At 40.3% G+C, this 13,039-nt stretch overlaps 2 protein-coding genes across 17 annotated transcripts in view; one reads left to right on the top strand and one right to left on the bottom strand.

Moving 5' to 3' along the window:
• mark3a (MAP/microtubule affinity-regulating kinase 3a) overlaps positions 1–2,031 on the top strand; it is a 30,502-nt gene extending 28,471 nt beyond the window's left edge. For 9 of the 13 annotated variants that reach the window (XM_021574214.3, XM_090211225.1, XM_090211223.1 and 6 more), the window contains 2 exons: positions 880–924; positions 1,280–2,031. In XM_021574214.3, coding sequence (XP_021429889.1) covers positions 880–924; positions 1,280–1,625 — 391 coding nt within the window. In that variant the 3' untranslated portion in view covers positions 1,626–2,031. The remainder of the gene's footprint in view (positions 1–879; positions 925–1,279) is intronic. The other 4 variants (XM_090211221.1, XM_090211222.1, XM_021574218.3 and 1 more) reach the window with 1 other exon arrangement.
• A 64-nt stretch (positions 2,032–2,095) lies between these two features.
• On the bottom strand, positions 2,096–12,961 carry ckba (creatine kinase, brain a). Of its 4 annotated transcripts, XM_090209495.1 has the most exons (9): positions 7,806–7,911; positions 6,871–7,174; positions 5,478–5,665; positions 5,187–5,341; positions 4,913–5,045; positions 3,360–3,531; positions 2,935–3,058; positions 2,569–2,758; positions 2,096–2,404 (listed from the first exon to the last, which is right to left on the bottom strand). In XM_090209495.1, the coding sequence occupies exons 2-9, from the start codon at positions 6,960–6,962 to the stop codon at positions 2,226–2,228; spliced, it is 1,233 nt and encodes a 410-aa protein (XP_090065621.1). In that variant the 5' UTR covers positions 6,963–7,174; positions 7,806–7,911; the 3' UTR covers positions 2,096–2,225.
• Positions 12,962–13,039: the final 78 nt, after the last annotated feature.

A 13,039-nucleotide genomic window follows, 5' to 3' on the forward strand; every position in this document is an offset into this window, starting at 1 on the left:
AAGCTGTCATACCGTCACTCAACACATTTCCATTCCTGTATCCCCTTGCTCTATGTGGTCTGTTGAAGCACTTTTTGTTAGTTTGAACACCGGCGAGACTGATCAGTGTGACCAGTTCAAAGTCTCTTGTCCCATTGATTCTGCACAGGGTTCATGTCAACACTTCCATATTGAGGTTATAGTTATTTGGTGGTGGCTTTCTTGTTTCTAAATACTTCTACACCAATGTGGATGCTACCATGATTACAATGAGTCGAAAGTTAAACGCAGAAATATCAAATATATTTTTGAGTCTATAACTTTCTAACTCATTATTCATGCAGGATTATCCGTATTCATGGTAGCATCCACATGAATGTAGAAGTGTTTAAAAACGTATTCTTATTTACAATAAAAGTGACTCCAAAATGACGCACAATACATTATTTACAATTCATTTCTATTGGGTACAAAATCATCTGAAACACAACCAAATTAAACACCAAATGCATCCAAAAAATGTATAGAGTCGAGCTTTGCGTGTTGTGAATTTGGGAACAATGAACTATTTACTACTTTAACATAAATAAGTGAATTTGTTCCAATACTTTTAGTCCCCGATAATGGGGTGGGGAGGACTATGTACAAAAAGTGCTGTAATTCTAAACGGTTCACCCGATATGGATGAAAATACCTTCAAATTAGTCATTGTGTCATTTCAAATCCAAAGTGCTGGAGTACAGAGAGCCAAAACAACACATGTCAATGTCCCAATACTTTTGGAGCTCACTGTATGTTATATATCTCTCATCCTTGAAATGACAAAATACTCTCTTTGGAAGTCCACATGTGTTTTTTCTCTTTTTCCTAATCTTGCTCTGCTTCCTCTACAACTGTCAGAGTCTCAACCGAGTTTGAGAGAAACGGGAGATTTGAGGGCTCAAGGTGAGGTGTATGTTGTTGCTTTCGCAACCTGATATTTCTGTGACAGGCTTGATATCACTTCACTCCCAGCTCTGTTCTCCATTCTGTCAGTCAACCAGTAGTCCCATCTCCCTCACCTTTTCCCCATGGAAGTGGTATCTGTATGTGATGAAGGGTGTGGTTATTGTATTTCATTGAGTGTTGTGCTCCTAGTGTGCTGCATGACCATCTGTTTACTGTATGCTTTGCTAATTTGATCAACACTTTGCATTATTTTGTCTATTCATGATGCAGAGCCATACACATGACAATGACTAAACCTAGGGGAAAATGCAGAGCTTTAGATAATTCAACTTCTTTTTCTCCCTCTTATCAGTCGCAATGTACCTGGGGATCAGAAAGGGGAAAGTAAAGACCGTAAACCCCGCTCCCTCAGATTCACTTGGAGTATGAGGACCACCAGCTCCATGGAGCCTTGCGACATCATGGAAGAGATACGCAAGGTGCTCAACGCCAACAACTGCGATTATGAACAGCAAGAGTGTTTCCTGCTGCTCTGTGTCCATGGTGATGGACATGCTGAGAACCTTGTCCAATGGGAGATGGAGGTTTGCAAGCTGCCCCGCCTCTCCCTCAATGGCGTGAGATTCAAGAGGATATCAGGCTCATCCATCACTTTTAAAAACATTGCATCCAAAGTTGCCAACGAGTTAAAGCTATGAACGAAAGGGCAAAACTGTCTGAAGTATTTAAGCTGTACAATGATTAAAGTAGCAGTTCTCGTTTTTTTTCTCCACAAAATACAGTATGTGTTGAATGATAAAATGCCAAAAGCATTCCGCTATACAATAATCACTGAATTACTAATAGCTACAGTATATATTCTGGTCATGTTAGACCATAACAAATTGAATATAGTTGGTCATGCTGTGAAAATGGACAAAGCTATGTCTTTATTTATTTCATTAAAGTTTCCCTTGTTTTCAGTGTAAATAATGTAGCTTACTTTCAAGACAGCTACACATTGTTATACTCAGTTTGATTTATATTGTTTGATTTTTGGTGGAGTTTATGTAAATGTTCATTAGGTAAGAACACCCGTGTCAATAAAATTGTCAACTTGACTCAGTATATTTTAGTTCTAAATGAGGATGTGCAACATCACAAATGGGGAAAGAAATAGAATCAAACATGGAAGAAACAGTTTTTATTTTCAGATGTCCTCTTTCAATGAGAGTGTCTTGTAAGAGAGTAAGTGCTGTTTATTACAGAGTGCATTCCACGATGTCATTCAGATGACAAGGGGGAGGCAATCAAGAGTGTCACTTCTGGGCAGGCATGAGGTCATCAATAGACTGTCCCTTCTCCAGCTTCTTCTCCATCTCAACCAGCAGCTTGACACCGTCCACAACCATTTGCACCAGCTCCACCTCAGAGAAGCCCAGGCGGTCTGCGTTGGAGATGTCGAAGGTGCCACCCACAGCTGCGGTGTCCACCCCACCTGGAATGGAGACAACGTCAGAAGATGGACTGAACAGCTACAATACTCTGAGAAATTACAGCTTTAACGCTAGAACTACCGCCTTAATGTGCTTGTAAGTTACCCTGAGCAACAGTGAACAAACAAAAGTAGATATCTGGTTCTGTGACGGATAAATGTTTTACCGGTTCCACGTTTCTGGAGCCTTAGCCTCTTGAGCACTTCCTCAAATTTGGCATGCTTGCTCATGTTGGGGATCTTGACGTGGACTCCAGCACGTAGCCCTGTGCCCAGGTTGGATGGGCAGGTGAGAACGTAGCCCAAGTGCTCATTCCACATGAATGAAGTGCCCTTATCTTTAAACAGGGTTTCAATCTGAGGAAAAGAGACAGTGTCAAAGACAGTGTCAAATTTTAACAAGGAAAGTAATACAAACACCATCGATTGATCATTGCAGCATGTTTTTACACAGCATTTTTAATATGGCAACAGCAAATTATCCTTATTTAAATTCTCAAAACCTTGAAGGTATTCCTCAGATATTCACTCACCTTTGTGAGGCCAGTGCAGAAACGGTTGAACACCTCCTTCATGTTGCCACCCTTCTGCATGGAGATGACACGCAGGTGGTCCTCCTCATTGACCCAGACCAGAAAGGTCTTGGTATCATTGTGCCTTGACCGATTAGAATAAATATATGTTATATGGTCCTCTTACAAGGTCATGGACAATGGCTTATGCCACCACCAGCGTATAAACTATTATGAACATTTGCCCTCTGACTTAGCAGAGATTAAGGTACATCTAGTTAGAGGGCATTTGAGAATTTACCATTACCCTTCCAGCAGTCATTTACTTGAATAAAGTAAGGTTGGAGAAGTGAGAAAGTAAGAGACTGGTGAGTTAGAACAAAACCACATTCTAATACCTTTGAGGAAACCTAGAAGTGTGAGAATGAAAAACCCTGTCCTCTCACCAGATACCCCTGCCATCAGGCCAGTCCCGGGCCATGCCAGAGGCCAGCAGCAGAGGAGACACAGGCTTGTCAAACAGAAAGTGGTCATCAATTAGCTGCTGCTGCTCAGCATCTGTCATGTTCTTCAGGGCATAGTACTTCCCCTTCAGGTCACCAGACAGGGAGTCCAGAGCTGTAGAGGAACAAAATCAGATGTGTCAGATACATTGGCTCTGCATGAGCTTATTGGATGAGTGAATGTGCAGTCTTCATTACATGGCTTTCAATCTGGTTGTGTTACAACCAGAAATTACCTCAAGGAAGAAAGGATCAATTCAATGTATATAAATATGTCTAGACAGTGTTCTGCAGTCTAAAGCAGAGGTCGCCAACATTTCCTTGTCCAGGGACCCAGATCATGTTAACAAAATGTGTTTCTTTCCCCCCACGCCTTGTCATCCGGTGAATAATAATGGAAAGGACAGGTATAATCAACATTTTAAAATTAATAGGTTTGGTAGATAGTGTTATTATTTTGACTTCCCCACATTATAATTGGAAGTAGTGTCATTTAGACATACATAAATGCAGAAGACACATTTCAGTTGTACAACTGATTAGGTATCCCCCTTTCAAATACAACGTAAGCTTACCCAAGTCATACAACACAGCTTTGGTGACACATGTCTGACAAATTAGAACTTTTGGAAATGAATTAGGTCAACTATATATCCACACTTGTATATAAAGTTGGAACCCCCCCCCCCTTCTCCTAAAATGTATATATTAAGACTATACGATAATTGTGCCAGCTCTACGCCAAACACGGTCGCTATTAGCAACTGTTTAAACAAAGGTCAGCCATGTGCAAGATGATTTCCAATTCAAGAACGCTTACCAGCAGCCAGCATCACTTGCCATGGAAAAAAAAAGCATGTGTGATTACCAGTCAAAGCCTATGTCAGATACTCCATTGAATGCAATTTGCACTATTAGGAGTTCAGAAATAAAGTTAGAGATAATTTACCTCTTTTCCATTGTAATTCAAAATGGGTCTAGTCTTGTTGCTAGTCAAATTCATAAAAACATTGAATAGTTCCCCACTTTTTTTTATACATTTTAATATTTTCACAGAAATCCTGCATTACCTCTGTGGAAATATAGATAAGTTTACAAATATGTTTTAAATAAATACTCCTGGTCTATGATTACCCTTGGTCTGAAGTCATCTTTTGTCAGTAACAGACATATAAATTCACATAGTTCACCACTAGAGGGGACCCTCCACACAGTAATGTTGCAAGAGGGAACTGGCATCATTCTAGGCTGGCATCCACTCAGAGTCCCAGACCCTACTACAGTACTGGATTGAAAATCTTTGCACCGCTCCACCCCACAGTTCAAACACAATTCTAGTTCATCTGTCTACAATTCTACCATGCATTAAACACACCATCCCAACCCCTCAAGACATTGTTTCTACACTTCCCATCTTCGCAATTTATTGGGTAAAAACATTTAGAAAATATGTTCAGGCCAACTTGATAGACTTTTGGGTGGGTTGAGGTAAGTACCTTCGACTGACATTTTCTCAACACCCCTTCGCTCTCCACGGCTGCAGTGTGGGGGCAGGCAGAACCCACGGATGCTCCTGCCTGTTCGGACACGGGAGCTAATGACATAGTTGGGGTCCAGGTCATCTCCACCCTGTAAAAAAAAAAAAATGAAAACAAAGTTATCCTAGAGTTACCTGTAACTTGATAACACTGGTCTAGTTTCCTGCAGGGTACACAGTTGAACATTTGCCTTATACCACAGTCAACCAGGTACCCATTTAGAGGGCAGTACCTTCAGGTTGTCTGGGTTGAGGTCAGTCTTGTGCTTGTCTGTAGGCTTGTATCCTCCATGTCTGTCCTCAATGATGGGATCCAGCAGCTCCTTGAAGACCTCGTACGTCTCCTCATCTCCAGCCACACATCCCACAGTCATGATGAAGGGATGGCCTGGGGTAAAAACAAACAGGGGAGTCAATTAGGAGACAAATTGTAGAGCATGACAAACATTAACAACCTCAATAAATAATAGTTAGCATTTCATCAGACTCCAAAGGTGGAGTCACTCAGGATGGGTTCGTTTTACCAGGATTATCAATCCCCGTCTGAATGACACCATCTATGGTGAAGCCGTTGGGGGTGGCACGGTCTCGGAGTTTGGTGTACATGTCCTGGGTTAAGACCTTGGCCATGTGGTTGTTGTGCTGGCTTAGGTCAGGGAACTCCTCCTCGGGTGACAGCCTCTTGATGGTCAGTTTAGCCATTTTATCATTGCTGAACAATAACACACACATTCTACAGGGTAAGCCACCTGCTATGCTTAAATGCATTTGGACTATCTACTCAGCGCCTCAGTTCTCCTCAAAAAGGGTTGGACTATACCATTTTAGTTCATATGGAGTCACTAGATTTGTCACTTATTGCAGTGACAATCGATGATAGTGTCTGTATTGATACATTATTATGGTATGCTAGACCAACAAGCATTATTCCCAGCAGAATTTGAAAGGCTACCTGAAACAAATCATTGAACCATTGTGCTTTGGGCATTTGGTATGGATGCAGGCCAATGGAATACACGCATCCTTCCTATTGATTACAGACTCATATAGAGTTATAGAATCCATCAACAAGGTCACTGTGCAGAACAAAAGTGTATGAGCGCCTCCCTAGAGTGTGATACTGGATCAGAGATGGAAACTCGAGTGAGTCAGACTCGAGTCACAAAGAAAGACTTGCACTTGACTTAGACTCATGATCAATTGACTTGAGACTTGACCTCTAGATGAGACTCGTGAACAATGCAAGTCAGTACTGGGATAAGTTTGTTGTGCATTCTGTCAGATAACATTGAACAGGCGACATTGTAACAGAAAGTTTGATACAGAGGGCTGAAAAGTGTTATAGAACATTGCGTGCCACAAAAAAAATATGCAGACAAGGACGAATCTATTTCAATGGGAGAATAGTAGTTACTCATATTTGCACTTTTGATTGAGCGGACATTGTGTATGCTATTGCTATGTAGCTAAACGACAGGAACATGCAAACGTTAATCTTAAGTAAAGCTTGTTAAAACAAGCAAGTGAACTAGCGTGTATCATAGTATGTTAAATCATGTCATTTAAATATGCTGTAAATTATATGACAGTGTTTGGTAACTAACTTTAAATGTATTTAATTGTCCCCAAAAATGTAGGAAATAATTTACAAGGTTTATAGACCTATGCCGTTCTGTACCACTCATTCATATCTTTATGTACATATTCTTTATCCCTTTACACTTGTGTGTATAAGGTAGTAGTTTTGGAATTGTTAGGTTAGATTACTCGGTTATTACTGCATTGTCGGAACTAGAAGCACAAGCATTTCGCTACACTCGCATTAACATCTGCTAACCATGTGTATGTGACAAATACATTTGATTTGATAACCCACAGCAGGCAGAAAGTCCCTGTTGGCAATGGCTTGACCTTTACCTCAAAGACTTGTGAACATCTCTGTACTGGACGCCCTCACTAAACGCACTTTGAAGAGGCAGAACACATGGCTTGATGTTTGAACGCTGCATGGGTCTTTACCTGGGTTATCAATCCCGGTTTGAATGACATCATCCAATGTAAATCCACTGGGCGTTTGTTTGCTCCTTAGACGCTCGTAGATGGCAGGAGTCAAGATCTTGGCCATATGATTGTTGTGCTGGCTGAGATCTGGGTACTCCTCACTAGAAGCATACTTCAGCTTTAGCACGTTGTGGGTGTTTCCGAAAGGCATGGCTGATCCCTGGACGCAACACGGAGTGGAGGAAAAACGGGTGAATGTGAGCTTGAAAATAGTACAACATAACTGTCAAATAGTTGTTTTTTATTATGCGACTGCATGGATCAATATGCGCATTGTGTAGTAAGCGAATGCACCGAAAGACAGTCACGATTATATAGGCTAGAGGAAAATGTCGACAGAAAGTTGCTAAAATAAAAAAGATCCCTTTACTCTAGAGGCGGAGTGATGGAATGCAAGTCAAATGCGAAAGATTGCGCAGCAGTGTCATTCCAAGCCAAGTAACTATTTCACAGAGCTCTAGTCTAGAGTGGTATTTTGCTTGTTAAATCCAAGTCGTTCAGAACAATAAAGTAGAGTAGGCTATGCGAGATAACAGGTGCGGCACACTAGACTAGAGCAAGATCATCAACATAACGAGGTCTCCTGCTCGATCACGGCTACATATATTACTTTTTTTGCGTTGTCTATTATCGATATTTCCCCGAAATATGTAAAAATATATGAATGATATCCTTTTAAATCTAGCCTCTGCTAATAAGTATTTGCTAATGAATCACTAATGTGCAGATTGGGGTTAAAAAGACTGATGCCATTCTGATCATCCTCGAGTGAGTAGAAATAGGGGTCCTACCTGCTGCCGAGGCTGGTCACTACTACTACTAGGGGAAGACACAAAGATCCCTATTTTTCCGACCGTGACGCGCAATCACCAACGTTATTTGGTTCTCCAGTAGAAGAAAATGGTCTTGGAGATGGTTCTTTATAGTAGGCGAACTCGGCTCCCATTGGTCAGTGTTTGTATTCCATTCATTCTATTGGTCGAACACTAGGCTATACTCCGAGTTGATATTGACGTAAAAATAAGGAATCCCCCTCGACTGCGCCCACAAAACAAACGTTCTTTCCAATTGACCCCCACTTTAAAACAGGCAACTTCGTAGTATATTTATAGTTATACATAAATAACAAAACATTCCGAAATGCTGCTGTGTTATTCAATGTACAGGCTATTCTGTGTGGAAGACTGGGAAATGTTGGGATCAGATGTCCAAGTAGACTACACATAAATGTTGGGATCAGATGTCCAAGTAGACTACACATAGCTAGCTATGCATGTTGAACACGTTGAATCACAGGTAAGACATTTAACTTGTTTAGTTTAGTCCGTTTGGAACTCCTCACTACTTGTAGCTTTATAGTCAGGTTGGTAACTAGCTAGCACTCACTCACATGGCTGCTAGCATTGTCAAGAAAAGGGCATGAGAGAAGCCCTACAGTATTACGTTTTTCTAAGTAGTGAGAATTCTAGAGAGCAAGCAATGTTGAAAAGTCATATTTAGACATGTATTTTTCTTGAATGTAGTTTGTAATTGGTTAAAACAAGCAAACAAAAAGAAAACTGCATTTGAAAGTTTTTGCTGTGAGCCAATTTAGTTACCTAGGTAACCACAGATTGTTTTACCCACAGGTGGGTGGGGCCAGGAAGCTCCATCTAATACCTACTGGTACTATACCGGATTGCAGTTTTTAGATGTTCCCTTACCTTCGCCTTCACACTTTTCTCTTGAAACCTTTTATATGTAACTACATGTAATCGAAAATGTAATCTACTTAATCCCAAAAAGTAATATGCATACTCCAAGAAAGGTTTACTTTTTTATACATTGCTGAGGTGTAGTCACTTTTGAGGACACAAACTCAAGGTACACAGTACAAATATGATAAAAATATGAAATATTTTATATGATGTATTTCCTATTCAACAAAACTGTATGAATAAGACTTTAAATGAATTATATTTTGTCTAAATATAGTATAATCAATTTCTAAAATGACTAACTATAAGATTTAACCTTCCTTATAACTGTAAAAAACATTTGTCTATTTACTGTTAGAGAAAATGTGCATATCTTCTGAAGGTCTCTCTTGATCAAAACGTCTGCCCCCATCGCTGTGAACATCTCATTACGATGTAAGGATTCCAGACATATGCATTGTTAGTGGCTGTGACCTAGGGTTCAGCCAGGAGTTGATGGACAGTCGGAAGAGTGAATTAAATTGTAGGAGGGACATCCCAGCTTCAAGTGGTGTCAGATTTCACATCTTGCTTCATACAGGCAGAAGAGACATGTGTCCATGAGAATCAGGGCTACTGCTCAATCTATGGTGTCCACATAATGATTTATAAGTGAAAAATGTCAGTCGAAACCGGTACCTGGACCACGCAGGTCCCCAAAACAGGGTACTTTACATCTAAGAGGTTTAAAGGCCCAGTGCAGTCAAAAGTGTGATTTCCCTCTGTTTAAATATATATTTCCATACTATGAGGTTGGGATAATGTGAAAGTGTGAAAATGATGATAATGCCCTTTTAGTGTAAGAGCTGTTTGAAACGACCACCTGAAATTTCAGCCTGTTTTTGGTGAGATGACATCACCAGGCGGTAAATGAGTTAAAGGACCAATAAGAAAGAGAGTTCCAAACCTCTCTGCCAGTAACAGCTAGCCCCTCCCCACTCAGACCACTCCCAGACAGTCCTAGTGAAATTCTTGCTTGAGAAATTGCTCTTTGCTAAGAAGACATTTTTTATTTTTGACCATTGTTATCCAGAAATTATTTAATATTGAGATAAAAATGGCTGCATTGGACCTTTTACGGTTATACATATGATAATATAACAATGTAAAAATGTGATTTTTAAAAATAGAGGGCTTATCTTCATATCTATGGCATGAGAGCGTCTGTGACAGCATGGGCAGTGCCATTGAGGTTACAACCCATATGAATCCCCACCTAGTTGACTACTTTGAAATTAATAAGCATGGTGGAAGCTCTCAATGGCACTGCCCAAGGCCAGGTTAATGCAGGGACTTACCGGGGCTGAAGGGCCCAAGAGGCAGCTAAAATAAAATAAAGGAAATGTATACAGTAATATGTATATACAGAAATATATATGTGTATATATATGTGTGTGTATATATATATATATATATATATATATATATATATATATATATATATTATATATACAGTATATATTATATGTAATATATATATATATATATATATATATATATATGTGTGTGTATATATATATATATATATATATATGTGTGTGTATATATTATATATAGCATATATTATATGTAATATATATTATATGTACTATAAATATATATGTGTATAGCAACTGCAACTGCCAACCACAGGAAGATTCAGGAGCCCGCTCACAATGAGTTTAGACAGCCTGCTGCTGCCGCTCTGCTAATCTTCAGATGGGGGGGAGGAGGCCTGCCATGATTGGGTAACTGGCCCTGCCTTGATTGGGTAACTGATTATTGAAGAAAAAAAAGTTTTTACTGCATAATAATATACAGTGCATTCGGAAAGTATTCAGACCCCTTGACTTTTCCCATATTTTGTTACGTTACAGTCTTAATCTAAAATAGATTTGACATGTTTAAATCCTCAGCAATCTACACACAATACCCCATAATGACACAGCAAAAACAAGCTTTAGAATTTTTTTGAAATGTATCGAAACAAAAAAACAGATACCTTATTTACATAAGTATTCAGACCCTTTGTTATGAGACTTGAAATTGAGCTCAGGTGCATCCTGTTTCCATTGATCATCCTTGAGATGTTTCTACAACTTGATTGGAGTCCACCTGTGGTAAATTGAATTGATTTGACATGATTTGGAAAGGCACACATCTGTCTATATATGTTCCCACAGTTGACAGTGCATGTCAGAGCAAAAACCAAGCCATGAGGTCAAAGGAATTTTCTGTAGAGCGCCAAGACAGGATTGTGTTGAGGCACAGATCTGGGGAAGGGTACCAAAACATTTCTGCAGCATTGTAGGTCCCCAAGAACACAGTGGCCTCCATCATTCTTAAATGGAAGAAGTTTCGAACCACCAAGACACTTTCTTGTGCTAGCTGCCCAGCCAAACTGAGCAGTCAGGGGAGAAAGGCCTTGGTCAGGGAGGTGATCAAGAACCTGATGGTCACTCTGACCATCAAGAACCTTCCAGAAGGACAACCATCTCTGCAGCACTCCACCAATCAGGCTTTTATGGTAGAGTGGCCAGACGGAAGCCACTCCACAGTAGAAGGCACATGACAGCCTGCTTGGAGTTTGCCAAGCATCACGTCTGGAGGAAACCTGGCACCATCTCTACGGTGAAGCATGATGGTATCAGCATCATGCTGTGGGGATGTTTTTCAGAGGCAGGGACTGGGAGACTAGTCAGGGTTGAGGAAATGATTAACAGAGCGAAGTACAGAGAGATCCTTGATGAAAACCGGCTCCAGAGCACTCAGGACCTTCCAACAGGAGAACGACCCTAAGCACACTGCCAAGACAACGCAGGAGTGGCTTCGGGACAAGTCTCTGAATGTCCTTGAGTGGCCCAGCCAGAGCCTGGACTTGAACCCAATCGAACATCTCTGGAGAGACCTGAAAATAGCTGTGCAGCGACGCTCCCCATCCAACCTGACAGAGCTTGAGGATCTGCAGTGAAGAATGGGAGAAAATTCCCAAATACAGGTGTGCCAAGCTTGTAGCGTCATACCCATGAAGACTCAATGCTGTAATCGCTGCCAAAGGTGCTTCAACAAAGTACTGAGTAAAGGGTCTGAATACTTATGTAAATGTAATATATCTGTTTAATGCTTTCTTAATCTGGCCCTGCCCCTGCTAAAACGGCCTTTTTTTCCCCTAGTGGCCTCAATGATTCTCTGTTTTTATCCAATGTAAAATTATATGAACTGACTAGCTTTGGGACACAACATCGAGAGTTAGTGTGTTGGTTGGACTCCCTGAGTGGTGTCAGTCCACTCAATACACAGATGTTGTCCCAAAAGCTATGAACTGACCTTCTTTGGCGCATGTAAATAGACCTAACTAACTATTATTTGCTCAAACTGTTTGCAATTCCTAGGGATTCATTAACAAATATAGGGCTGTCATGTGAACAAGGCTGAAAGTCAATTATGATTCACTAAATTGCTTGTTCTGCCTTTAAACGAAATCCTAAACGTCATCAACTTGAGCCTACACAGCTCAGCTGTTGAAGAGCATTTGAAAAGCACCGCGTGTGCGCCTTTTCGCAGATTTATATACCACCTGAACTGCCTCATTCATTGCACGATTCAGTGGATTACTGCGAATGAACCGAAGTCTCGTCTGGTCAGTCTCAGTGGTATCTAACAAATCCACATGTGCGATCTGCAAGAGCATGTGAACAGCAAGTAAGTTAGATAACAAGGCTGAATCATTAACCTTTCGACATATAAATCACTTCGAATATGATCTTTACTTCGCTTTTATACAGTAACGTTACTAGTAACGTTAGTTCCAAGTAGCTACGTTTATGGCGGGTCAAAGTTTGCTAACACGTTCGTTGCCGTGACTGTTCATGGCCTGACTTTAGCTAATGTTATCTAGCTAACTAACTAATGAATAGCGTCAGATTGCTCCCCCCATAACATTGAGAAGTTTTGCACAGTGAAGTTGCCGTATAGTGTACTTGGAAAAGCAATATTACATTTGTTGTCGAACCAAGCTAGCTAACGATGAAAGGTTGCTAAATTGCATTTAACTAGATTTGTTAATTTACTAACATGTCTTAGCTAGGTATGTAATTTTAAAATGAACAAACTGTTTTTCACTTACATTTTCTCCATGGTTGTGGCTGTTCTTAGGTGGAGGCAGTCAAATAACTGAAGTAAAGTTTCTCCACTGTTCTAATTCGAAAATAAACAACGGTCGTTTAGATTTAAATGATGCGTGTTTTTAAAACAAAATATACAACTCGCACGTGCAACTGTTCTGAGTATGAAAATAAACAAACTCATTT

The sequence above is a fragment of the Oncorhynchus mykiss genome, chromosome 19, assembly GCF_057628025.1.
Source record: "Oncorhynchus mykiss isolate SJ-2025 chromosome 19, ASM5762802v1, whole genome shotgun sequence".
Lineage (NCBI taxonomy): Eukaryota > Metazoa > Chordata > Actinopteri > Salmoniformes > Salmonidae > Oncorhynchus > Oncorhynchus mykiss.